Source organism: Takifugu rubripes, chromosome 7 (assembly GCF_901000725.2).
Source record: "Takifugu rubripes chromosome 7, fTakRub1.2, whole genome shotgun sequence".
Classification (NCBI taxonomy): domain Eukaryota; kingdom Metazoa; phylum Chordata; class Actinopteri; order Tetraodontiformes; family Tetraodontidae; genus Takifugu; species Takifugu rubripes.
The window spans coordinates 1,310,061-1,334,711 of record NC_042291.1 but is presented as its reverse complement, the minus strand read 5'-3'; the positions used below and the strand labels follow the sequence as shown (position 1 = coordinate 1,334,711).

Below are 24,651 nucleotides of genomic sequence, written 5' to 3'. Positions count from 1 at the left end.
AATGTGTGTCAGTTCTAGCTGCACATTTAAAATTTTCATTTTTCACTTAAAAATGTGTAATATAAGGTTATGTGTTTCAATCTGGGGTCTACATTATTTCATGGCTAAAAGCTTTTCTCAAAATCCAACCTTTTTCTTTTCATATCGTGGTTGGCTAGTACTATGCAAAAGTAAGACCCACCTTTATCTGGCTGGCAAACATCAGCAGCAGGCATATTTATTTTCACTCAGATGAAGAGGAAGACATTTCTTTAGGTGGTCAAGGGGAAAAAAGACCAGAGAAGCCACTATACACTTTTAAGGTAATGTAATACGCCAAATTAAGACTTCCCCCTTCTTTAATGTGACACAAAACAAAACAAAAAAAACCCCACACATTAATATTATAAATCACTCAACAGATGTAGTATAAATAATTAAAGGTCATTATTCACCCCTGACATGGTGATGAGGTGTCCAGCAAACTAGACTGTGCTGATGTTCCCATTAATCTCAAAATCAACCTACCGGAAAATTGAAGACATGAGAGTTAACAAAGCGCACTTAGAAAAAGAAAAGTATGGAGTGAAAACAGGACAAATCTCTCAGGACTGGAGAGGTTTGGGAGCTGAGATGGAGAACCAGGAGGATTTGCTGACTTGACCACCAACAAAACACAGGGAGCAGAATTTAACAGGCCCACTGACCAAAGAAAGGGAAGGTGCTTTGACCTGTGTGGTCAGAGGAACAGAAGTCGGGTCTGTACATGCCAACACTCTGCGGGACTGGGAGGCACATTTGCTAGGGTGCCAGGAAACCTACAGGCAGTTCTTGGTGGAAGAATGTTGGTGTGTATGCTTCTCACCATCTGCAAGCTCAGAGCCCTGGACTCCTTGGACAGCTATTTCCTCTCACTGACACATGGTTTTGTGAGGTTCTATAATTCAGACAAACCCATTTGTGTCTAGTTGACTTTCAACCAGCACCAGGTGAAGAATTAAGGTTTGCTGGACCCTACACATCACCCAGGGGACTCAACAGGCAAGTGGACACTTTTTTTCAGGCACCCTGGTTTAATGTTAGCAGAGTTAATATTAGCCAGTGTAGAATGGATTCAACGAGCGAGGCTTATTTAATGCTGTATTGTGAGTTTTGGCAAATGCTTACCAAGAATGGACCAAAATGCAGGTAACACAGAGCCACTCTGAATTTATTTCAAGACAAACTATCACAGAAAAAGGTGAACATGGGTCTCTAGTTGGAGATCAGTCACAAGAGCAAACCAAATCCAAGCTGTGGCTCAGGCGTCCATCAGATATTTCTGAATAGAACTCATGGGAAACACATTTTCATAGCATAGGCAGTAAAAACCATACAGGGAAACAGAATTATCAGAGTAATCAGAGGGAGATTGGAAAACACAAATGAAGACAACAAGAGAAAAAACTACCATGAAAATAAAAGAGGAAAGAAAGTAAAACTGACAGTAACTTCACAGGAGAATAATTGACTTAATTATAAATACTTGAAGGTTAAAAAAAACTCCTGAAAAGTCCAGCAAGGCACAACAGGTCTAAGAAGTAAAAATTAAAATTAGAAATATAATGTTCCAATATTAATAACAATTAATAACAATGAATAAACACATTTATGCAGCTCAGAGATATAAAAGCCAGATTTTAGCTGTAATGATCGGAAGGGTTCATTTAGACTTTAGACTTTTTGAGCCGTTTTCATCTGATTCACAAACACGTCATATTCCATTTCTAACAGTCGTCAGGTCATCTTTTATTGATCTCGTCCACATTGATTAAATCCAAATTTTGGTGCAATTTCACTTTTAAATGACAAACTGTAAAAACAAAGAAACCAAAACAATGAAAAAAAGCTGGAGACGTTCTTAGATTTAAGACAAATCTGTTTCGTGATGTCACGTCAATATTTTTGCTCTTTGGACTTAATTATTTTACAACTGTGTATAAAACAGACTGTGCTTGGCTGTAAAAATATTATCAGCATAGCTGGCTTGCAACGTGACTCACCTTCTCTTTTATATTTACAGAGTAGATAATGTGTCATTGTTAGACAGAAAACTAAAAATATGTTATTATATTCTAATATATTATTATAATATATCATAATGACAAATTATTATTACTATCATTGTTAATAATAATAAGAATATTCTCACAGGTTGTCAGGTAAGATATATGCTACACTGGTAGTGAAAATGAATTTGAAATGTTTGCCTCTACTTTAAAAAGCTGTGATAAAGTGAAGCAGAGGAAAATCTCACCCATCATGAGCCTTTTTTTGTAAACAGAAACGTTTTCACGTCTGATATTGAAAAATGAATGCAGATATTGTACTTTATACGATAAGTGAACAGATGAAACGGTGTACTCAGAGGATGCAATTTCAGCATTGATCCACTGATATACTGTCTCTCTCTCTCTCACACACACACACACGTACACACAGGCACACAAACACGGAGTGCAAAATGTAGCTTAGTTGTTGCATTTGGAATGGATTTCTGACTTATAATTCAAGTGCTATATTGGCCATTGGGATTCTTCACCTCAACCAGCATTCATCAACAGAACTGTGGTTCCATACAAGAAAGCTGATGTCAGTTAATAAATACAAACACGCAAAAAGCATAATTCCACAGAAAGAGGTGAGATCACAATGTGGCAGTTTTCTTAATTTGGCTTAATGCATTTTAGGGTTTATAGGTGAACTGCTTTGCAGCAGACATGCAAGCATGTGGTGGTTAAATATTCAGTAAATTGTGATGTAAGTTTGAAAATGTTTCTCCGCTTCGGCTGTCCCACCGCCGACACCAGAGCTCTTCATCTGCGTGAGGCATGTCAGGAGTCGTCACTAAAATTGTCAGTACCATCTGTTTTGGTGTTGTGCACTGGGTCCTCTTTAAGTAAAGATTTCCGATGACAAAAAGCAAAGAGACGTTTCAGCTCTTAATAATGAACCTGTACCGCCCAATTTCCCAGAAAATGTTCCCTGAGAGAAAAACTTTCCAGCTCTTTTTCGTCTTCCTCTGTCTCAACTTCCTCTCGTTTGAGACCGTTCCAAGTGCAAGGATAGTCTGTCCTTCTGTCAAAATCGCTGTGCATGGCCACAGTCTCAACATTGACTTCAGGTATCCAGTTTTGCATGTAACATGATTCAACTCTACCATCAGTGGATGAGGAGTTGAGATTTGCCTGGTGGGGACTGGGAATCCCAGCATGCGGCTGGTGATAATGGCTGTTGTAGTACGTTTGTGTTGGCGATGTTACAATGCCGTCATCGCATTCTGACTCTGCGCCGTCTAAAATCAGAAATGACGACAACGATGGTTGCGCCATAGTGGAGTCTATGAGGTCGGAGAGGAGAGGTCTTCTCTGAAGGGTGGCTGTGCTGCTCTGGAACTGAAATGAGGGAAAAGGCAGAACGAGGTTTCCGCCCGAGTCCCGCTCCGTGTGCAGCAGTAGCGGCCTGCTTGGGTCGCTGTCCGGACTGTCCTGAACAGATAGCGGTGATCCCGTATGTGACGCTATCACTGAAGTAATCGCATGATCGCTTCCACATTCTTCCAATGAAGAATTCAGCTTGTTGCTTCTTCCAGGGTTTTTAATGGCACCTTGATCTTCAGTGGGATCATGGACCACCACAGCACCGTAGCTCACTGAGGACTGGGCGCTGTTGTCTTGGCAGATTTGACATGGAATGTCTTGAGGAGAGTAACCACCAAGACTGGCCGAGGGCACACTATGCTTCAGGTGGATGGCTGCAGTTTCCCTTTTGGCACTGCCCACGTACACCACCAATTCGGAGATGCTGTTGGCCTTATTCTGAGGCTGCAGCACTTTGGTCGGAGTTTTAGAAATGATCTGATACAAAGAAATAATAAATTGTAAACAAACATTCACCGATCGTGATGTGTCACACAAGCATTCCATTCATGCATTTGTGGTTCTCTGTGCTAAAGCACTTGATTTTCCGGTTAGGGATTATTTCCTTATCGTGTCCCGAACTTAAGAGAGGAAACACAAAAGGGCCTTACCAAAACCGATGGCGTGCTGACTGATTTGACACCCTTTACGTACTTGCACACGCACACAAATGACATTAGGAGGAGGGCCAGCAGGAAGACAGCCGTAAAGAGGAGCCATGGCAAAAAATCCAGGGGGTTGGCTGAAGGAGAAAAGAGAACTCTCTTCACACACTGATCCAAGAGAAAAAAACAAATCCTCTGGTGAAATCAGATACCCTGAAGTGTCAGACGACCCGGTAACAAAATTCTCAGTTCGACACATGTTTAGGCCTGAATGAGGCACACCGCTGTAGAACAGTGTTTATGAGAAGTCATGCTTCTCCAGGAATTGTTTCTGTACGGTAAACCTTGAGACGGATTTTCCCTCTCTGGAATTCAATGGCTGTCAATGTGAAGTGTTTATTTAAATGCTGGAAATGCTTCTTAATGCAATGCACAAGCATAACCAGCACAACAGCTCACCTTCTAAATAACTGACACTATTTTCACAACTTTACTTGCTAATGAAGATGCAGCATTTTGTAAATGAAAAGAGCTTCTGTGCTGAGCTCACCTGGCAGTTTGCTGCAGAACGGGGTCTTCTCACTCGTTGACCGACCCCATTTTGCTGTAGGTCTGTATGACACATGACCACAGTATTTGTTGTTGTTTTTTAGGTTGAGGATAAACTGACCAGTTGTGTTTGTCTTAACCTGCAGACACAGAAAAAAAAAAAAATCAAAAATTGTGGATTGATTTAGTATGTTTTTACATGCAAAAGAACCAAGTACAACTGAGGTGAGACTCACCTGTACTGCCGATTGTGGATCTGTGATTTCTAAGGTATAGAGAAGCTGGGTTTCAACCAGCCCTTCCGTGCTGCGTGCAACGATGTCACGAATGGATTCTCCATTTGGCCCCAGAGGCGGGATGGCGTGCACATGCAGTGCTGACGCAGTCGAATTTATAGACAAGGTGGGTGGCCCAAAGGTTGCTATGACAAATAAATATAACTAAATGAATTAATGTGCATTTACTCTGTCCACACTGGTTTTAAGTGCTTAAGTTGAAGTCAGCTGCACATGATTTAGGGTTGTGAGGTTTTATGTGATGTAAGAATGTCAGAGAAGCATCCTCGATCAACAATCAGAGGTGCAAGCTAAAGAGAACAATGGCTGTTAGCTTACCACCAATCTTCCATGTGTCTAGATCTTAGAGGGAAAATTTAGTATGAGGATTCTTACTGTGAGCTAAAGGCGTGAATCTGGTCTTGGTGCAGCCATGAAGTTCACCATTAACAAACACCCGGGCCCAGTAGTGTCCATCACGAATCGCTGGGGTTTCTTCAGTCAGGTCACAGAGAAGCGCGGTGATATTCTGGCAGCCTGCTTTTTTCCGGTATTCTTCCCCATCAGCATGTCTGTGCAAATGACAGTGCAGTGTGATCAAATTGTGGTCCTAGATGTAATACATTACTGCATTTTTTGCTCACTGCTAGCCAGCAAACCCAACCTTCACAAAATATGTTGGGTTTAAAATGCTGAACCACTTAAGTTGTTCTTGTCCTTGTCCTTGAATGTGTACACCCAGAATTCTTTTAAAGGAGATGAAAAAGTGATGAACGGAAGCCTTTCGTTTGAAATAAAAACTCAACATTGAGCCGATAAGGTTCAATTATTCTTTGTAGGCTAAATTACTAGGTGTCAATCAAATTGTATGGTGAGATTTGGGTAAAAAAATGGCAGATATTTTACCTTGTCTGTACCCCATATAGATACAAGAGTGAGTAGAGTGATAAAACACATGTGAGGGCTATAAATGATCCTCTCTCCCTCTGAGAGCAGAGTCCACACTGAGACATTGACGTAGATGAGCGTGATTCGGTTCAAAGTTTAGCATGAGAAGCATGCTTGTACGTGTAAAATGCGGCTTTAGAGTTTAATTGTCATAGTTTTTGTGTTAATTGTAATCAAGTGATGCAGTATTTTTTATTGGATGCCTTAATATGTAATAATTAGTGCTCAAATGTACACGCACACATTTATACTCATTAATTAAAAAATGTCACTATTAATCTGCTGGTGAAATGTATAAACCACTCTTCAGCATCTTACTTCTTGTATTCCACGCTGTACTTGTAGGTGATATTTTCTCCTGGTCTGGCAGGATCCACGGCGATCCAGTGGAGGGTGTTGTTAAAGTTTTTGGAGATAAAATACACTGATTCATTTTCAGTCGACAGACAAACTGCTGGAGAAAACGCAAAAAAAAGCAAAATGGGTCAAAGAAGATATTTTAGTCAATTTAGGAAATCAATTTATAAACTGAAAGGTTCATAAAAGACTCATCAGGATGCTTAATCCATGAATCCTACTGAGATCAACATGGACTTGTCCTGTCAAATCTTTAACATTATAAACAAAGACATTTGTACAAAGCAATTATTTTAACCACTTCTGTGGTATATAAACCAGAAGGTGACTGTTTATGACATCCATGTTGTAAACAAGGTTGACCTGAACGATCCTTTATAGAAATAAATGTACAATAATGTAGTCAGTACAACAGGTATACGTTTTAGAGAGCTCTATCATCCCACTCTGCCTTGGTTATTATCGCAGCTACTTATTTGGGGTTAAATGTCAATTCAAAGAGATGGAAAATTCATGGTCATCCCCTTTTGTACTCACCAGAACAAAACAGAGAGAGAATAACGGCGTTCAAGATCCACATGTTCATCTGAGATGCAGGGAAAGTGACTTGATAAAAGGTTATGTTTTCAAGCAGTTGAGGTCAAGTTGTGAGTTCTACGCAAAAGTAAGCGATGCATTCCACAAAAACAGGACGTAAAGCTCCCAAATCCAGTCCAACAGAGGACCAGAATGAAAATCTCCCCTTGGCTTTCTTTCCCCTCAAATCATCAGCCAGGTGTGAGTCCTGGGAAAGGAGTGGCTTTACTCAGGTGTGCAGGTGTACTTTGGTTTATACCTTCGTTCCTGTTTTCGTGCTTTCGTGCATGTTCCGCCCACCAGCGTTCTACATGACTCTCCTGACTTCCCTTTTCCTCCTTTTACACTTGTCTCTCTTCCTCTCCCCACCTCTGCGTCTCTCTCCTCTTTCCTGCCTTTCAAGTTTTATATAATTGTTTACTGGAAATGACGTCCGGCTTCACAGAACTGAAAGTGAAAGAATGTTCTGGCGCACATTTTGTCCGGTTTGTCTGGTTTGCATAACAGCGACAAACAGAGAAAAACGACCTGATCTGGTTTTGGCATTGTTCTGTTCGCGAACAAATGTGGGTTGAGATAAACAGTTCATTTATGGTGATTGTGTCTTCATGTGGCCCTCAATTACTACAAAATATACAACACACAAAATAAAATAAAACTGAAATAAAGCTGTAATGACTGAGATTATGTAAAGATCTCACTACATAAGTAAAGTTGAGTACTTCACTTATGTAAAGTAATCAACTCCCCCCCCCCCCCCCCCCCCCCCACACACACACACACACACTTGCAAGGGAAATACTGACAGGTGGCAGACTGAAACTACAGAATTGGGTGAAGGTAAAGTAAAAATGGAATTTAAAAGGAGAGATACAGCCTGAACCCTAACAAACAACAGTGGCAGGAAAAACTCCCCCTTAACAGGAGGAAACCTCAAGCACGACTAGGCTCATGTAGGGGGACCCTCCTGCTGATGGCCAGCTGGGTAGAGAGAGAGGAGAGGGGGGAGGACAGGTAGAGGAGAGAAGAGGTGGAGATCAAAAATAAAAGTAAAAAAGAACTAGAGGTTTATACAAAATTTAACCCCCTCAAAAAAACAATTAAGTCCATCCATCCATCCATCCATCCATCCATCCATCCATCCATCCATCCATCCATCCATCCATCCATCCATCATCCATCCATCCATCCATCCATCCATCCATCCATCCATCCATCCATCCATCCATCCCAATGAAATTATTCAGCTATGACATTGTTCTGATATTCTTCAAGGAAAAACTACATATGAATGCATACCATAATACTGACACTGACAGATCTGGAAGGTTTGAAACAGAACAGGCTGTTGTATGGTTGGAGGAACTTCATGAAAAAAGCTCAATGCCCATGTTAAAAAGCACATTTTTCAGGGCCTTGAGCTGCAGCTGCTGATGTTACAGTGGTAAACTGCAGATGGAACCACTGATGACATTGTTTTTGTCTTGTTGCCTCAAAACGATATTTTTAAAGCATTTCACTGAGGAGCAGGTAAAGAAGATCTGCAAAGCTATACGCGTTAGTAACTTTCTTCATTTGTATCTTTTCTTTGCACTTGTGTCTCTTATTTACTTAAATGCCAGTTTGCTGATGCATGTCTACACGTGCTGGGAGCTGGGACACACTCATACTGGAGACACAAACGTACAAAAACAGGTGATTCAAAATACTCCAGCGGGGTCATGTGATTTAATGCTGTTTTATGATTATAATTGAAAAAAGGTCAATCTCTTGTTAAATTTTAAAAAAGAGATGTACATTAGAAAGACATAAACACATTTACCAGTCTTCAAAATAATGATAATAATGAATGCCCATGAGTGCAGGTCTGGCATGTCTTCAATGACTGTTTTAGGGTCTTTTTAAAGATATTGTAACTGTCACAGTTTCTAACATGTGTGCCAGTGTGTGTCCAAGCCTGTATCCATCAGATGGATTCCACAATTGGTCCAAATTTAGTCCTGCGCCCTGTTACGTCACAGTCTCCTCTAGTCAGTGCCCTGGTGTTTGCCCTTGAAGACGCTCTAGCTGCATGTATTCACCTTTTTAGAGAGAACAAAAAAGGAGATTTTATCAATTTCTGAACTGAAACAAAACTCCAAAGAGTCAACCTTTTAATCTAGGTCAATAACAGCAATCCCCAATGGAGACGTGAATAACTCCAATTCCAAAGGAGAAGAAAAAACTGTCAGAGGAAAAGATGAAGAATAAAGATACTTGAACACTGTGGAAAACAAGAAAATATAAGAGGCAACTGGATAGAACAAAGTGTGGGACAGAACAAAGAGAGACCGCAGACAGCCAGTGATGACGAGAAAGGACAAGACAAGGTTATGCTGACTAAGCATGGAGAGACACAGACTGGCTTACTGACTGGTTGTTTGACAACCGCGTTAAATAACGGCTGCTTGGCTGCACAAATGATGATCGGTGGTACAAGATGACTCTGGAGGGATTATTCAACACTTATTTAAAACCTGGTTTAGGGAGTTTAATACAATTGCAGCTGTTGGGGGGTAAGACAGCTGCACAATATAGCTATCAATCAATCAATCAATCAATCAATCAATCAATCAATCAATCAATCAATCAATCGATCGATCAATCAATCTTTATTTATATAGCTTCTTTTATAATCAAAATTGTTTCAAGGTGCTTTCCAGAATCCCAGGGCCTAACCCCAGACAAGCAACAGTGCAAGGAAAAAAAAAAAGGAGAGGAGAGGAGAGGAGAGGAGAGGAGAGGAGAGGAGAGGAGAGGAGAGGAGAGGAGAGGAGAGGAGAGGAGAGGAGAGGAAACCATGACCCAGTGGGGTGACAGAGGCCTGTCAGGTGATCATGTTTCTGGACCCCGGCAGCCTTGGCCTATAACAGCGTAGCTAAGATGTGACCTAATGATTAGACGACCCCCTAAGTAAGTTAGTTTGTCTGTCTATGATAGTAACTGTTTCACAGTGCACAGGCAACAATAACGCCGCCTGGAGTTGCAAACAATGCTAAACTCAGATTCTGTGACTAATATATTCTGATATGTATATTGTATTCACCCTCTGTACTATGTACAGGTATACAGAGGCCGAGTATCCATTTATCTGGATTATTGTAAAATATACATCCTCTTTGTATATCCCAAATCCTGTTCTATTTGATTTTATCTTATTTTTCTCTGCGTGCTCTTGCTGTTGTTGCACTGTAAATTTCCCCGTGTGGGACATTAAAGGATCTGAATCTGAATCTGAATCTGAATCTGAATCTGAATCTAATGGGAAGAACTGGGGTGAGCTGTTAAGTTCAATCAGTTACAAAAATGATGTGTGATTTTACAATGATGTTTTATGACATACATGAATGTTTTAGAGTTGACTCCTATATTCTCGAACCTGTTGCATACATCTTTTGACTTTCCCTTTGTGCTTCATTTCCTCCTGAGTCCTTCGGTAATTTTTCATGGTCGACAGATTGCAAAATGTGTTTAAAATCACTGTCAGGGTTGACCTTTCCTTTGAAAACCCTGCTACATGCACTGTGCATGTGTCTCAGTGAGCATTTATGTGACCACATATGAGAACATTAACAACTCTAACAAAAAACTTTATAATTAGACTGCCAGGGCCCTTACTTTTCTATTTCTCTTAGAAAAGCAGCTACTTTACCAAAGAAAATCCATTTTCTAAAGGTCAACACAGACAGTCCGTTGCTTCTTTTTCATTTTGTTCCTCTGCATCCCCAGCTTGTTTTTCTCCTCTCAGCTGGGTCTATTTTTCCTCCACAGCCTTTCTCATCAGACAAGCAGCAGCTATCAGCCTGTCACATCTTATCGCAGTTCTTGCCCCCTTTTTCCGGCGAGAGGAGACAGAGCTCCCGTGGAATCACGGTCTCGCACGAGTCTTGCACGTTGTCCCATCAGCCTGGTGACACCAATGTGGTCTGCACCGTGATAGGAAAAATGCATCTATTAATACAACTTTTACATTTCATTTCCATCAGTTGTTGAAATAGTAATGTTAAAAATCAGTTACCAGCTGCCCTGGGATGAAAGTAGAGGTATTATGAGTAAAAGTAGCAGCAGTATAAATGAGCCCTAAAAAAAAAAAAGTCCTAAAATCTGTTGAATGATCTTCTTGATGTTTGTTAGGTCAATACTTTGTTAGGTTTCATCTTGTTATCCATCAAATTGTGACATTAATGGGTCAGAGGATACAATGCCATAGTGTGTAATGAAAATAAAAGAAAATGACACATGAATGATATATAACCATATATGGAAACAGATGTGGTTGCAGATATCTTTGGTTTGCTTCATTATTTAAATACAGAAAACAGGAGAGGATGATTAAAAAGTGCCAAAAAACACACAGTTGCCTCATTTCTTTTCATTTCATGTCGAACTCTCAAGGATTTTAAAGTCATTGTTTCAAAAGAAATGTTCGCCATTAATAGCATGCAAAAATGAAAAAAAAGAACAATGTTTTCAACATTTATTTGTGGCAAGGTCATTGAACCCAAGAAATGAAAGTACTAAAAACACTCCTGTGTGGTTGCAGATATAATCCAGTTAGACTCGCGTCTGAGTTCTGATTAACTTGCTAGCAGCAAAGATTATTAAGACTGTCGTGCTACTACTGACATGTAAACATCGAGGTAATGTTAAAGCCAGGAATGAACCTGACTTCACACACACACTCACACACACACACACACACACACACACTTACGTTTTGTGAAGTCGTGGCCTCCCTGTTAAAGGGGAAAAATAAGATCAATCGTCAAATATTGTCTCACCAATCTACCAAATGTCCAACCTATTTTTTTTTAAATTTGAATCGTAAAAGCCAACAACAGTCTATGTTTTTCCTGTGTGTAAAATGCTCATTAAAATTTGCACAGTTGTAAAAGAAGACAAGGAAGAACACTCCGCACATAAATCAGTCACGTTGCTGAAAAGACCAAACAACGAAATGAAACGTCACTGCTACACAAACCACAGAAAGAATTTCAAGCTTTTCAATCTCGAAACTGACAAATTGTATAATGAGGCACAGATGACGACAATCAGGGTCATGCCAAAGGCTAAAATTCCATTATATAATCATTTAAAACAGTCCAGAATATGTAATTGCATGAAGATTTCTAATATGAATTCCTATTTGCACTGTTACTTCACTGTGATACTGAACTTAAACAGTTTTTTTGCTAATTGAAGCTGTTTATCCTCATCGGCATGTCTTGTTTAATTTAATTTCAAGGTCGGCTGATACCAAAGAGGTCTGTTATGGTTGGCTTATAGCTGCTTATAGCTTTCTAAATAAAAAGGGACGCCTGCAGAAGTGAAATGTCACAACTTGCAAACAGATTAATCCCTCTAAAAAAGTTGCTTGGTGAGCTTCACCAAGGATTTGATGCTCTGCCAACAAGGGTGTGGACGCTCGCTATCAGACAAGGAAACTACAAGAGAATCACAAATTATCACAATCTTTAAGCAGTTTATTTTCTTAAAGAACAAACAAGAAAAATATTTTGATTGCGTCATTTAGTAAAAACTTTTATGTCATTGATTAATGTCTAATAATGCTAACACTATTGTATTTGGAAATGATGGTGTTGGTCTCTTGTGGGTGTATTTGTGTCTCAGAGGACACTTTTATCCTCACTTAAGGCCAAACTTGTGAGTTGCAGTTCCCAGGTGAAGCCAAAATAATCACACGACTAAAGATGAAGAGGTCAGTTTGTGCTTTTCAGCTGTCCTTTTGTGACTTGTCAATCCCCAGCGAAGCCCTGAGGGAACAATGGGTGTATTTACATATTTACGCTTGCATAGAAACATCAAATATTCCTTCTACCCTGAATAGAACATATGATGGATCACTCTTGTCGAGGATGAAGCACGGTGCCTGCAGAAAAACCTGTGTGACATCGCTGAGCAGTAAATATTAACAGGAAAGTACTGCAGAGCCCCCAAATTACAACATTTCAAGTCTGCGGCTCAGCTCAGCTTTTTCCATTAAAATAAGTGTTATCAGATTTGTCTTATGCTTCATGACAATCACACTGAAAGGGGACATTTGTTTTCACTTTGGAGCACTGTTGATTGATTTGGATGTCCATTTTCCCTTGTTCTGTCTCTGCTTGAACAAGACAGAAATAAAAAACAGTGTGGTTAAAAGAATTGGACCTTTAAATTCCTTGATAATTAAAAAAACAACAACAAAAAAACACATCTGGTTTTGCCCTGATGAAAACTTAAGGTTTTTCTTTTCAATAAAGCATGCCAGTACAAACTGGCCGTATTTCAAAAGCCGATGAAAAATGCAACAGTACAGCCTCCTCCAATAGATGGAAGATCATATCTCAATTTGGATCTTTCTTTTTTATATTTCCATCATGGAAGAGGGTACTGGAGCCTTTTCCAGCTGCACACAGGGGACGGTGCACCCCTGGATGAGCCCCCAGCTCATTAGAGGGCCCTCTATAAGCATTTAGGGGTTTGGTCCATTGCTACAAACACACCTTCCAACCTTTATCAGCAGCCGGGCTTAAACCATGCAGGAAACCTCAGGCCAGGCCCCTACATACAGAGATACCAACGACCCCACAATATAGATCTATCATATGAAAATATTAAATATGCATGATATAAAAAAGGAAATGATGAAAGAACATCGATGGGAGACAAGTCAAGTGTTTGATTTAGACAGGGTATACATTACACATGCCCATAGAACGTCCCATCATTGTCCTCCATTTCTGTCATGGAGGTAGCAGCAGCAGCAGCAGAAGGCCGAGGCACTCCCCTACCCCGCCACTTCCACCAGTTCTCTTCCACCAGCTGAGAGACAGAGTCTCTGGAGCATGACAGTGACCTGCCCATGGGTCTAGTTCCTGATGGAACTTGCTCTTCTCCTCAGTAAAGTGACACCTTACTGGGGTGGAGGAGATTGTTAGAGAAAACATAGCTTACCCAGCTGGATATGATGAAGGTCTGGTGCACCATGGATAGTGTGACAGGCCTAGGTGGGAGTCCAACCCTTGGATGAACAAAACTGGTTCATTCCTCTCTCATCTAAATACAACTATATTTTTTTTCTTCCGCCCACACAAGATTGTTATTTCCTTTAATGAGCAAAGAATATGCAACAGTACTGTTGTGCCAAGCCTGACCAACAGATCTCACATTACTGTTGAAAACAATGGGTCAAACCCTGCAAAAAAAAAAATCCTTTTACTGTGTAATTTTTTTAATTCAGAACTAAATCATTAATGCAGAGAAACACAAGAATGAATAACTGTGGCTGAACAAAAGTATGGTTTTGTTTTTAGCTTTGGCTCAAAAGAAGTGTATCCAATAGTGTGTTTACCATCCTTAAGGCGTGACACCTGTGTGTGTGTGTGTGTATGTTTGTGTGTGTATGTGTGCGCGTGTGACCTTACACTGCAACACAACTCACAGCTAAACCCTTGACTCTGGGCCACGGTCGGCAGTCCTACTTGTGTTTACCTGTGAGATCAATGGCTTTGTCCCCCCAACACACAAATGAGAGATTGGGGATGCATTTGATTTGTTGTGACGGTATAAAGGTAAATTACAGAGAGCGTTGCCAGAACAAAGGGGCTCTTGGAATGCAAATGCAAAGAAGGCCTTTTTTGCATTTTCTGTAATAGTATGAAAATGTCTCCTTTTCCAAGGTTTCCGTGGGTTTCAAATTGATTTACCGGAACCTCCACACATTTTCACCTACACGGTGGAACGCTGGTGCTTGTGGACCAACAGACTGTTAAGGGAATAAAATCTTTAAAACGATAAAAGAAAAACCAATCAAAATGACAGAAAGGCAAATGTTGGGGTTAGACCATGATAATTATTATAATTATACATTATGTGGTCTGGGCCAAATTTAACAGCTGTAATAAAGATAGAAATATGCAGCTTAGATGAATAAATAAGTGTTTTTACCTGCTGAGAACAGATTTTACTGTATGAAATGTTATATTTTAGATATTTTAACCCTAGGGACTTCAAAAGGGAGATTCCATACTACAGTTCCAACATTAAAACTGTGCCTTTTTTGGTGATGGGAACCTGCCAGAATCATAAACAGGAACGTGCACCATCCCAGGTGGTCCAAATGGGCCTAAATTTAACTGGATGGTCACGATGTTGAGTTCTGGGGAAACCGCTTCAATGGGAACACACAGGGATGACGAGACATTAGACGCTTCCCACATGTTTTCATTGACGAAGAACTGAAACAAATCAATGAAGCAGGAAGTTGGTTTACACAGAGACATTAATGTCTCCTGGTGCTACTGTTAGTGTCCAAATTTCACTTGCAACCATTGGAATTTGTTTTGATAAATGCCGCTGGCACCTAGGGAACTGTGTGAGCCAAAGGTAGCTAATTATAGTTATAATTAATGTGTGAAACCTACTCATTATTTCCATGATACGGGAATGTAGAGCTTCATAGATGAACTCATAAAAGCAGAAAAAGGTGCTAATTATAAGTCAGAGGGAGGCAGAAAACATGCCTGATTGCCCCTGAAGGGGTCCCCATAGCAACATTTTCTGATGCATTAGGCTCTCAACCAGGTTCATTATTGGATGATTTGGGAGAGTAGATCTTTCCACACTGGTGTCTCGCTTTCATGACAGAAATCCTCATCTCTCTCTGACACTGTACACCTGCATCTCCCTGTTTGCCCATCTCCCTGGTATATCAGCTGTGCCAGGTTGTCTTCATGCCAGTGTTAGCAATCCAGCAGACTTTCGTGTTGTTTGGGCAAATTAGAGCCTCTCTTCCAGTTTTATGGAGTTTGTGTTGAATTGATACCAAACATGATTTCGTCCATTGAAAATCAGATTTTTGATAAATGTCGATAATAATCTACTGTATATACATGATATTAATAGATTCCATTGATCATTTATCCCCTCCAGACTCACATTTCAAGCAGATTTTCTCCACAGCTTACACGTAACATCGCACATTTCTGATCCTGATTTTCCGATTACAGTTCTAAACAGTTTACAGTAATTTTATAGGCAACCACTTTTACAGGCAAAACACTGTTATTAAATATAAACATATAAATAACACACACACAATATATATATATATATATATATATACTGGGGTCATTGTTACCTTCAGTTGCAGCTGCTTTGATATTGTACATTTCTTGTAATAATGTTACCACTTTTGAATTTAAATCACTGCTTTGACAAATTAGTGTTGTATAGTCTTCTGCTTCCCTTACCTTCTGCGGATTCCCAGAGAAAGAGGGAACAAATCACAATATCTCTATCGACAAGCTGCTGGGGGAGATGATTAATGTTCAAAAGACTTCATGTAAGCATGATATTAATAAAGCAGTGCAGATAAAAGATGGGGGCAGCAGCAGTGTGTGTGCTGAGAACGTTATGTCCTTGTCTACAGTGGAATTCACTCTCAAACAAGGAGCAGCAGAAACACTGAACTGGACCCAGAGCTGGAATGCTAAAACCAGAAAACCACATGTCAAAGTCAGTCATAGGGATTTTATTTTATTTTTTTAAAATAGAAGGTAAGTTTGTAGGCACAAAGGAAAAAGCAAAATGATGAACTCCAGGAGGGAAATAAAATTAAAATGGCTGCAATGGCAGGAAACTGGGTCTCTCAGGGAGGCACTGGAAAGAGAAAATATGCGGTTTGAGCGCAATAAGTCTCACTAGAAACAATACACAAGAGAAAAAGACGTGGCTCTGTTGCTAACACAGACCATAACATGCAGAACTATCTGGCACAGGGGGAGGACAAGGGCAGTCCTTAAAGACAGCTGATTCCACCTGCTGGACCAGGTACTCCCTCCAGGCGAGCCTCAGGAAACCAGGAGAAACTGATTTCAGACACTGAATTAACAGTGATGATTTCAGAAGACCTCATTGTTTCTGCAGACTATAGACAGTTTAAAAGAAAGGTTTTTGTGTTGTTTTTAGATGTTACTGTTGAATAATTTTATATGGATCACAATATATATTATATATAATGTGTTAGAGTACATGTAAACATAATCCAGTACCAAGTACAGCATTATTACCTTTTTATGGGTATATTCAGATCCATGTTTGTTTAAACATCTATAACTGTTTCTGTTTCAGTGATCATGAAGTTGAGGATGAAAACTTTTTCCAACGTACCTTCTCAAAGTAAAAGCTAGTTATGAATCTCCGAGGCAACCAGGGCTTTCGAGGTTCACCAGGAGAAATGGCACAGCGAAGAAGAGCCAGATGTTGAACCTACAATACCAACGTTTGAGCCAAACCTTCCTCTCCGGCCCCAGGACCAACACCCCTGCCAACTCCGCTCCATTCAACTTCTTTCAGCTGTTTTACAGTTTCCCGTCACTACGGGTAGAGGACTTTCCCAGGCGGCATCATTTCCAGTGATTGTTTTAAGGCCTATTCATCTGATGTCACACAAGGCGACGAGAGCAAAAGAGAGAGGGGCACCCCAGACTAACAAGCTGTTCAACATCACGCCACTCTATGGGGAACCACACCAGTGTATGGTGATTGACAAGAGGATAGTGGTAAGCAGAGCTAGAATAGGTTACCGGTAATACATAAAAGATGAACCTACAACATTTGGGAGACAGAAAAAAGTGCCCATCTGTCTTGTTTTTTCCTATCATGTTCTCACACGAAACACCTTAAAAATCTAGTCCTCCAACCTGCGTCGGACCAAAGGCTACTCCTATGGTTGGACATAGAGTGGATGGAATCAGAACTGGTTTCAAAAGCCCTTTTAAAACTTTACATTGTGACCAGATGGAAAGAAAATCACCAATTTAGCAGAAGCATGACAAACTGGGCTTCGGAAAGTGTGGCAGCACACATAGGGTGCGCTTGATGGCTCAATCAGTACACGTTAATTACACTCTCAGCTGGAAACTGGTGCAGACAGTGAAGAGCAACACAGGGTAGATTGTTGTTTAAGGAATTCCTGAAGTGCACATTTTCCAAGCTGAGGAGGGCGGAATCAATGTGTCAGTGATGAATGGTTGCAGAAAAAGGACAAAAACAATGCTCCTCATTAGCTATTTGGGGCTTCAGGGATTGACAGAAACGTCTAATAAAGTGGATAAAAAGAATCAGAGGTCTAAAATGGAAAACATCGATACACCTGTATCGATTTATGTCAGTGTGACCGATGCAGAAGTCGTTACGTTTTGATGCCACAGAGTATCCTGCCAGCGAATGGATTGAGAAGTCAGCCAGACAGCTTTTACCTCAGTTCTCAGAGAATGGGCGAACCAAAAATAGAATCATTATTGGTTTGAGCTCTAATATTGTCAATTATTTGGCATAATTCCAGAGAAGTCTTCCTCGTCATGCTCGTTCTCAATTATTTTCATGCCTCAAAGGAGCAAGATGCTTTCCATGAGAACAAACAAAAGGGTTCAAACAATGCAAAGGTCAAGCTCAACCATTTGGAAATAGGGCCTGATAAACTACAAAATATTTGGTAATTCTTTCAACTAGCAACCAGAGACTCAAATTATTAGTAAATTTTCTAAAGAAAAAAAGGGAAGAATCAAAGACAATCTAAAAAAGATAACGGATTAAGTGTTTTGGCATTGTTGTCTGTGTTTAATGCATAAAGGGAATACGAAGGAGCTGAGGTGGTCTCCAGCACTTCATTCAGAGGTTTTTCTTCATGTACTCAAAACCTGAAGAACATCATTGGAGTGGTTTGAGAGAACCTCGTTCTTTTGGGAATGCTGGGTAGCTTCAAAGTCCTCGATCACAGAGAGGATTTCACCAACATCAACTCAGTCCAGAGCAGCTACAGACAGCGGCTTCAGTGGCGACTCAAAACACTGCAGGGCACAACACAAGCAACACCCCATAATGATCTTTTTACTGCATATAGTGCATAACCAGAGCTGGAGCTGCAAACTACTAAGAGCATACCAGTTTGTCTCTGATCAGATGTCCTTGTGTGAAAAATACTTTTCTGTACTCAATTAGTGAGAGTTTGGAATTAAATCCTTGAGATCTCTTATGGGTTAATGAAACATCCAACAGTAATTACAGATGTTTAGCTAAGATAAGACTGTTAAGCTCCTTGCTCGGTCATGTGTGATGTGTCGGCCTGCAAAGTGCACGCTAATTAGAAACAGCGTTGAATAAACCCACCGAAAATGGAATTCAATCCCGATAGACAAACTATTGCAACTTTAGGAACTGTTTGTCCTTCTGGAACATTCTGGTGCTCCCCCCCTAACAAAAAAAAAAAAGCTTACCTAAATCTTCCCAGACAACATTTTGAGGCAGCAATAATATCATCATCCCACTCTGTCTCTCTGGAGATGGTTCCCTAGCATGCCTGTGGTACCAGGTACATTTCTAATCTCATTGCTTCGTATGCTGAGGACACAACGGTGGGAAGCCTCCTCAAGGACTGACATTGAGAGTGAAAACAAAGGAGTGGTTCTGCCCAAAGTCTGTTCATTTTAATTCATTAATTAGTTGTAGACACTGTCTACAATCATGCAAATATAAATCTATTTGGAATCATGCCGTGCTCACTTGATCTTACTGCACCGGCATGTGCATGGGTGTCTTATTTCTATGAATCAGGGTATCTGACCATTAGACTAGACATGAGGTCGCTTGTCAAAGCATATTAAATCCCCAGATGGAATTGCGTGGGAGCAGCGGAGTGATAGTGTAAGTGCCCCAGCAGGGTGAGCCACCCACCAAATGTTACTCTGTTCTGGCTCAGGACCATCGATTCGTGTGAAAAGACTTGTAGCTGTAAGCTTAAATTGGAATTTCTCTTCTAATGGCACTCTATACTGTTGACATATGTTATCAGTCTGCACTAATTAACTACAAGAAATAACTTTACACAGCAACAATACAGCATGTTACCAATTTTTGTGTTTGGTAATTGTATCAAAAATACAAAATCTTTAAAGAAAGTGGGAAAAATAACTCAAAATAATATGTTTTCTTTAGCAACTCAAGTTATATGTTTCCTGCACAATTCTGTCTGAGATCATTCACAAAACAATGTTCCAACCACAAACCAAAGGAGATCCGATCCAACAGTGCAGATGGCCCTGGCAGGAATAAAATATCACCCAGAATCCCTGCTAAACAACTCACCTCCCACTTAGCGCCACCTTCAGATGCAACAAAAGTTAGTAAGAGCCCTGTATAATACGTACCCTCAAATATCCAGGCCAAAGACATCCAGAACTCATCCAAAGAAGCAATTAAAGTTTTCTACAATTGTACAAAGATCACATTGCCATAGACTTTGAATCAGACACTAAAAACAATGTCTAGACAGTGATGAGAACCTGCGAGGTGCATGTGAAATGGAATGTATGACTGAATGATGTATGATTGAAGTTAATCAATTTTATTTTTGGATACATGGTTGGAGCTGCACGCTCTCCTTCTCTGGAGTCTTCCGGCATTTTGTAGCTTCATTCGTTCAGGCATTCATTTGAAATTGCTCATATATTTGTTAATGCTTTGTGGGTTAAAAGGAAGGTAGTATTTGTCTGAGATAATAATAACAATACTGAACTTGTCACTTTCCTACAAGACGTTAAGAGCAGAGAGCGTGCAACACACTTAACTAAGACAGGAAGCACAGACAAAGATCCACTTGTTGCAGACAAGCAGTATTCGAAGCCAGCTCCAACAAGTAAAAGGAAATGGAAAAAAGCTACCGATAATGTGCCATTAGCGGCAGCATTCAACACAGGTAGCTCAAGCATAAGCCCTTGTTGTTTATTCTGAGAGAGCCCAAGTCATAAATCAGCATTGTCTAAGGCGAACACTGTCACAATGAGGGTGAAGAAGTTAAAGAAAATAGGGTAAATAGGACCACAACACAATGCTAAATATTGTAAGATCAGAAATGGGTCATGCACTGAGTGTTTAGCAAACATGGGACAGTGCTGCTGTGAGCCGTGAGTGCACGGAGGAAGAAAACTGGTGCCCTGCTTGATTGATGGTGGAAGTTTCATCCATGAGGGGTTGTGGAAGCTCTGAAGCTGCCAACATTAGAAAGGGAGAGATTAAAACTACACACATTGGGATCCAGACCCCAGTGATCACATAGCGCGATGTCACAGAGGTTGTTTCGGAAAATATTTCTAACAGCAAACTTATCACCAAGATCAATGCGCTGCTGTCATAAGGCTCCCTGGAGGAAACATACAACAACAAATGGAAATGAATGGGATGCCATTTAAGGACGTCCCAGCAGGCAATGGAGAGACCCCAGAACTGTCAGTAGTGATGGGAGCCGACTGGAAAATAGTAACTGGCAAAATTGAGAGATTGTCGGAAGCGGTTCTTGATGTAGAACCTGCACTCAGCTGGGTGGAGCAAGGATCAGTCTACATGTCAGGCATAGACAAAGCTGCCTGCATACAAAATGGTATAATTGAGAATACTGATGAAACAGCTATTTGCATTCTGGGAAATGGAGTCCCTGGGCATCACCATTAAAACTCAGGAGACACCCTGTGACACGGGCGAAATGAAGCTTTAACAGGTCAGATACAACAAAGGACAACAAGAAGTGGAGTTACCATGGCAACACAATGCTCAAAGCTCCCAGACAACAAGAGAATCCCCCAGAAAAGCTTTGAAGTTAATTTTAATGTGACATTGGTCAAGTGGTACCATATTTTCACGACTATAAGCCGCACCTAAAACATTGAGATTTTCTCAAAAATCGACGGTGCACCTTATAATATGGTGCGCCTTGTGTGTAGACTGAGGTCCAAAATCTGCTGGGTGCCTTTGGTAGGTGCACTACGGTAAACGCTCCGCCAATCGATTAGCGGCACACCTATGTGGCTTACTTTAAACTACAGGCCATCGAATATGCGGCTGAAAATGGCAATCGAGCAGCTGCAAGACATTTTTATGTAAATGAGTCCATGGTCAGAAAGTGGAGAAAACAAGAAAGTGAATGAAAGTGAGGAAGACAATGCTGATTTTCAGCGGGAACAAAGCAAGGTGGCCCGAGCTGGAAGACCAAGTGGAACAGTTGGTTGTGGAACAGCGAACAACTGGAAGGGGCATCTCTACTGTCACCAAAGGCCAAAGCGATTGCTGAAGAAATGGACATTGAGCACTTCCAAGGAGGTCCGTCTTGGTGTTTTCGCTTTATGAGGCGGCATCTCTCCATACGCGCAAGGACAACTGTTGCGCACTGGCTGCCCGCGGATTACCAGGAGAGGGCGGCCATCTTCTGCGCCTATACTGCTGTGACAAGATAACAGCGCCCAGCCACAGCTATGAGGCAGCGGCGGGCAAGTTATGCCACCATATGCGGGTTGGAAGCGGTCAGTGAGTCTGATTCAGATGATGAAGAAGAGGAATTCGGGATGTTGGACATTGAAATAGCGCAACTGTTTAATTCAGATACAGAAGATGAAAACTTTGATGGTTTTGTGGCGGAAGAATGAATATTTTGTTCAATAAATGTGTCGAAACTCACTGTTTTACTTCCGTTGTCATTTTTTACTGTATGTTTTAGCATGCGCCTAATAATACGGTGCACCTTATGTATGTTTTAAATACAGAAATAGCACCCATAACTGAGACTGCGCCTTTTAGACAGTGCGCCTTATGGTCATGAAAATACGGTATATTAATGTAAAAGAGGACTATATTCAGAAAGGCGCATGTGACGATGTTCCAAAGAGTTGGAAGAGACAGAGAACAAGGAAACTTATTACTTACCTCACCATGCTGTAATAACAGAGGGAAAAGTCACAAATGAGCTAAGAGTGGGGTTCAAAGCCTCGTCACATGAAGATGGCTGCATCCAATAGCCTTCATGGGAGACACCGAAAAGGCGTTCCTACAGATATCCTTGGCCATAATAGACAGAGATGTTGTACGATTCATATGGCTTACAGACCCACCTGATGTGAAGAGCACAAGGTCATGCATAATGAGAATAATACCTGTACTAGTCAGAACCTCATCAAGCCCCTTTGTACTTACAGCCACAATCAGGAATCATTTGGAGAAATACAAAGTGACTCAACCACATGTTGTGAACGTTCTGAAGGACTCTGTTTATGTGGATGACCTGATTGCCAATCCAAGTAATCTTGAGGAGGCCTATGCAGGGAAAGCAGGTGCAAAGGAGATTCTGGCAGATGCCAGCGTGAGCCTGCGCAAGTGGACAACAAACTCCTGAGAGCTAAAAATAGTGAAACAGTGACCTTGACTACGCACAGGACACTGACACACATGGCTGCGTGCTATGGTGATTGGAGACAAGACAATGGTGATTTTGTCTTTGACCTTTAACACCTGGTGGACATTCTAAATGAAAAAGGAAGCGCAAAGACAAGCATTTTAAGATCCTCAGCAAGGATATTCGACCCCATAGGGCTCTTAAGGGCTCTTAAGGCTATTCAGCACAAGCGTAAAGTGTCTCTTCCAAGAAATGTGGTGCAGAGGGATCAACTGAGAAGAGGATCTACCCACTAAACTCTTTGAAGCATGGCAGCAGTGGTGTATAGAGCTGTCTCAGACCCACCAAATGGTCATTCCCAGGTGGTATGGCGCACACAAGGATCCGAGGAAGCAGAGTCAAATGCTGCACGTCTTCATCGACGTCAAGTGAGAAAGTCTGTGGATGACTGTGTAGTAAAATGTCAGTAAGCTGTATTTGCTGACAGAAAGGGAGTTTACTTTCCTGAGTAAGTAGATCCTTTGGTCTCCAGGATCCCCTCAATGGTGTCCAGGTGTTTGTGGTCCTCTACAGTCTGCACTGCTGATCCATGAATACTGGTCTTTGGATTCACTAATGCTTAACTCTGTGCCTGAGGTCTCACACCAGCATGCAAACTGCTGCAGAGCAGGTCCATGATGCAGCAAGTGGCTGGACAGGAGAGACATGACAAGTGTATCAACAGCAACCTTCACCAGATGGCAACTGGGTTGCATGGATCTGTAGTCATCGTGGGCTTAAGGTGTCTGTGGATGGTATCAATGAGATAAGCTTTGACATCATCTGTGTTTTCGGTATGCAAATTGCTCGAGCTGTGAGTTAATAGGGATAAATGTGGAGTGTTTTTTTCATAGTTTGGGGATGATTCCAGTGCTGATTGAGGTCCGACACAGGCTGTGGAAAACAGACCCTCAGTGTCTGAGGATCTGGCCACTGTTTGACTTGGCTCTCTCTTGCGGGTCTTACAATGTTTGTGGTGTGGAAGGTGATTAGGGAATCACAATCAGATGATTTGAACCATGAGCCCTTCTCTACCCACCATTTACCAGCCTAATAAATGAGAGAGAGAACAAGAGAGAACCAGGCTTTGGTTTTGCTGTATACACATATAGGAGATGCATGTGCCAGTGCTGTCCTCCCCCGACTATGCAAATCCAACCACAACCTCGTCCCACCCACACTAACATATACTCTACCAAGGGGTTGTTCTACGGGTAGTCTCATTAAACCACAGAGAGACGGCGCAGTGCGTTGGAGGCCACTAAAGCTCCAACACGACAGCACTGTGAAGGCACACAAAATTGTCTAGGTAAGATTCCAAAAAAAAAAGGTATTGACAATTAGTCAATCAGGATTTCAAATTTAAACATTTGTAGAAAAAGAAAAAAAATCAGTTGTTTCTTGCAGACATGAGGCACAACATTGATAATTATCAAAACGATGCTAATACTCATTTAGTAAGATGAGGAGACATGCATCAACGTGTGCTTATCAGATGTTGCAGAGGAATTGCTATAAATAGGGTTTATCCCCCCCGCTGACATAATTAATTCATACATGTATCCGTGATTTGTATAATTTACCCATTAATTATTAAAACACCC

The 24,651-nt window shown here is 41.0% G+C and overlaps 1 protein-coding gene and 1 long non-coding RNA gene across 3 annotated transcripts; both read right to left on the bottom strand.

The window, feature by feature from the left end:
* Window positions 1–1,162: 1,162 nt before the first annotated feature.
* On the bottom strand, window positions 1,163–6,974 carry ifnlr1 (interferon lambda receptor 1). Of its 2 annotated transcripts, none has more exons than XM_011605051.2 (7): window positions 6,709–6,974; window positions 6,133–6,268; window positions 5,263–5,438; window positions 4,828–5,012; window positions 4,593–4,731; window positions 4,049–4,179; window positions 1,163–3,875 (listed from the first exon to the last, which is right to left on the bottom strand). In XM_011605051.2, exons 1-7 carry the CDS (start codon window positions 6,755–6,757, stop codon window positions 2,961–2,963), a joined length of 1,731 nt encoding a protein of 576 aa, XP_011603353.1. In that variant the 5' UTR covers window positions 6,758–6,974; the 3' UTR covers window positions 1,163–2,960. The 2 variants fall into 2 exon arrangements, with proteins under 2 accessions (XP_011603353.1, XP_011603354.1); XM_011605052.2 differs by having other exon boundaries at window positions 6,133–6,265; window positions 6,709–6,968.
* A 9,360-nt stretch (window positions 6,975–16,334) lies between these two features.
* Window positions 16,335–17,090, bottom strand: LOC115250501 (uncharacterized). The gene is made up of 3 exons (XR_003889061.1): window positions 16,960–17,090; window positions 16,542–16,717; window positions 16,335–16,449 (listed from the first exon to the last, which is right to left on the bottom strand). It is a non-coding gene; the product is annotated as an uncharacterized lncRNA (long non-coding RNA).
* Between the last annotated feature and the right edge of the window lie 7,561 nt (window positions 17,091–24,651).

Coding starts and splice junctions, on each gene's coding strand:
- ifnlr1 (XM_011605051.2), bottom strand. CDS start 6,757: ATGAACATGTGGATCTTGAACGCCGTTATTCTCTCTCTGTTTTGTTCT. Junction 5,439..6,132: donor TACAGCGTGGAATACAAGAA/GTAAGATGCTGA, acceptor TCATTTGCACAG/ACATGCTGATGGGGAAGAAT. Junction 4,732..4,827: donor ATCCACAATCGGCAGTACAG/GTGAGTCTCACC, acceptor CTGTGTCTGCAG/GTTAAGACAAACACAACTGG.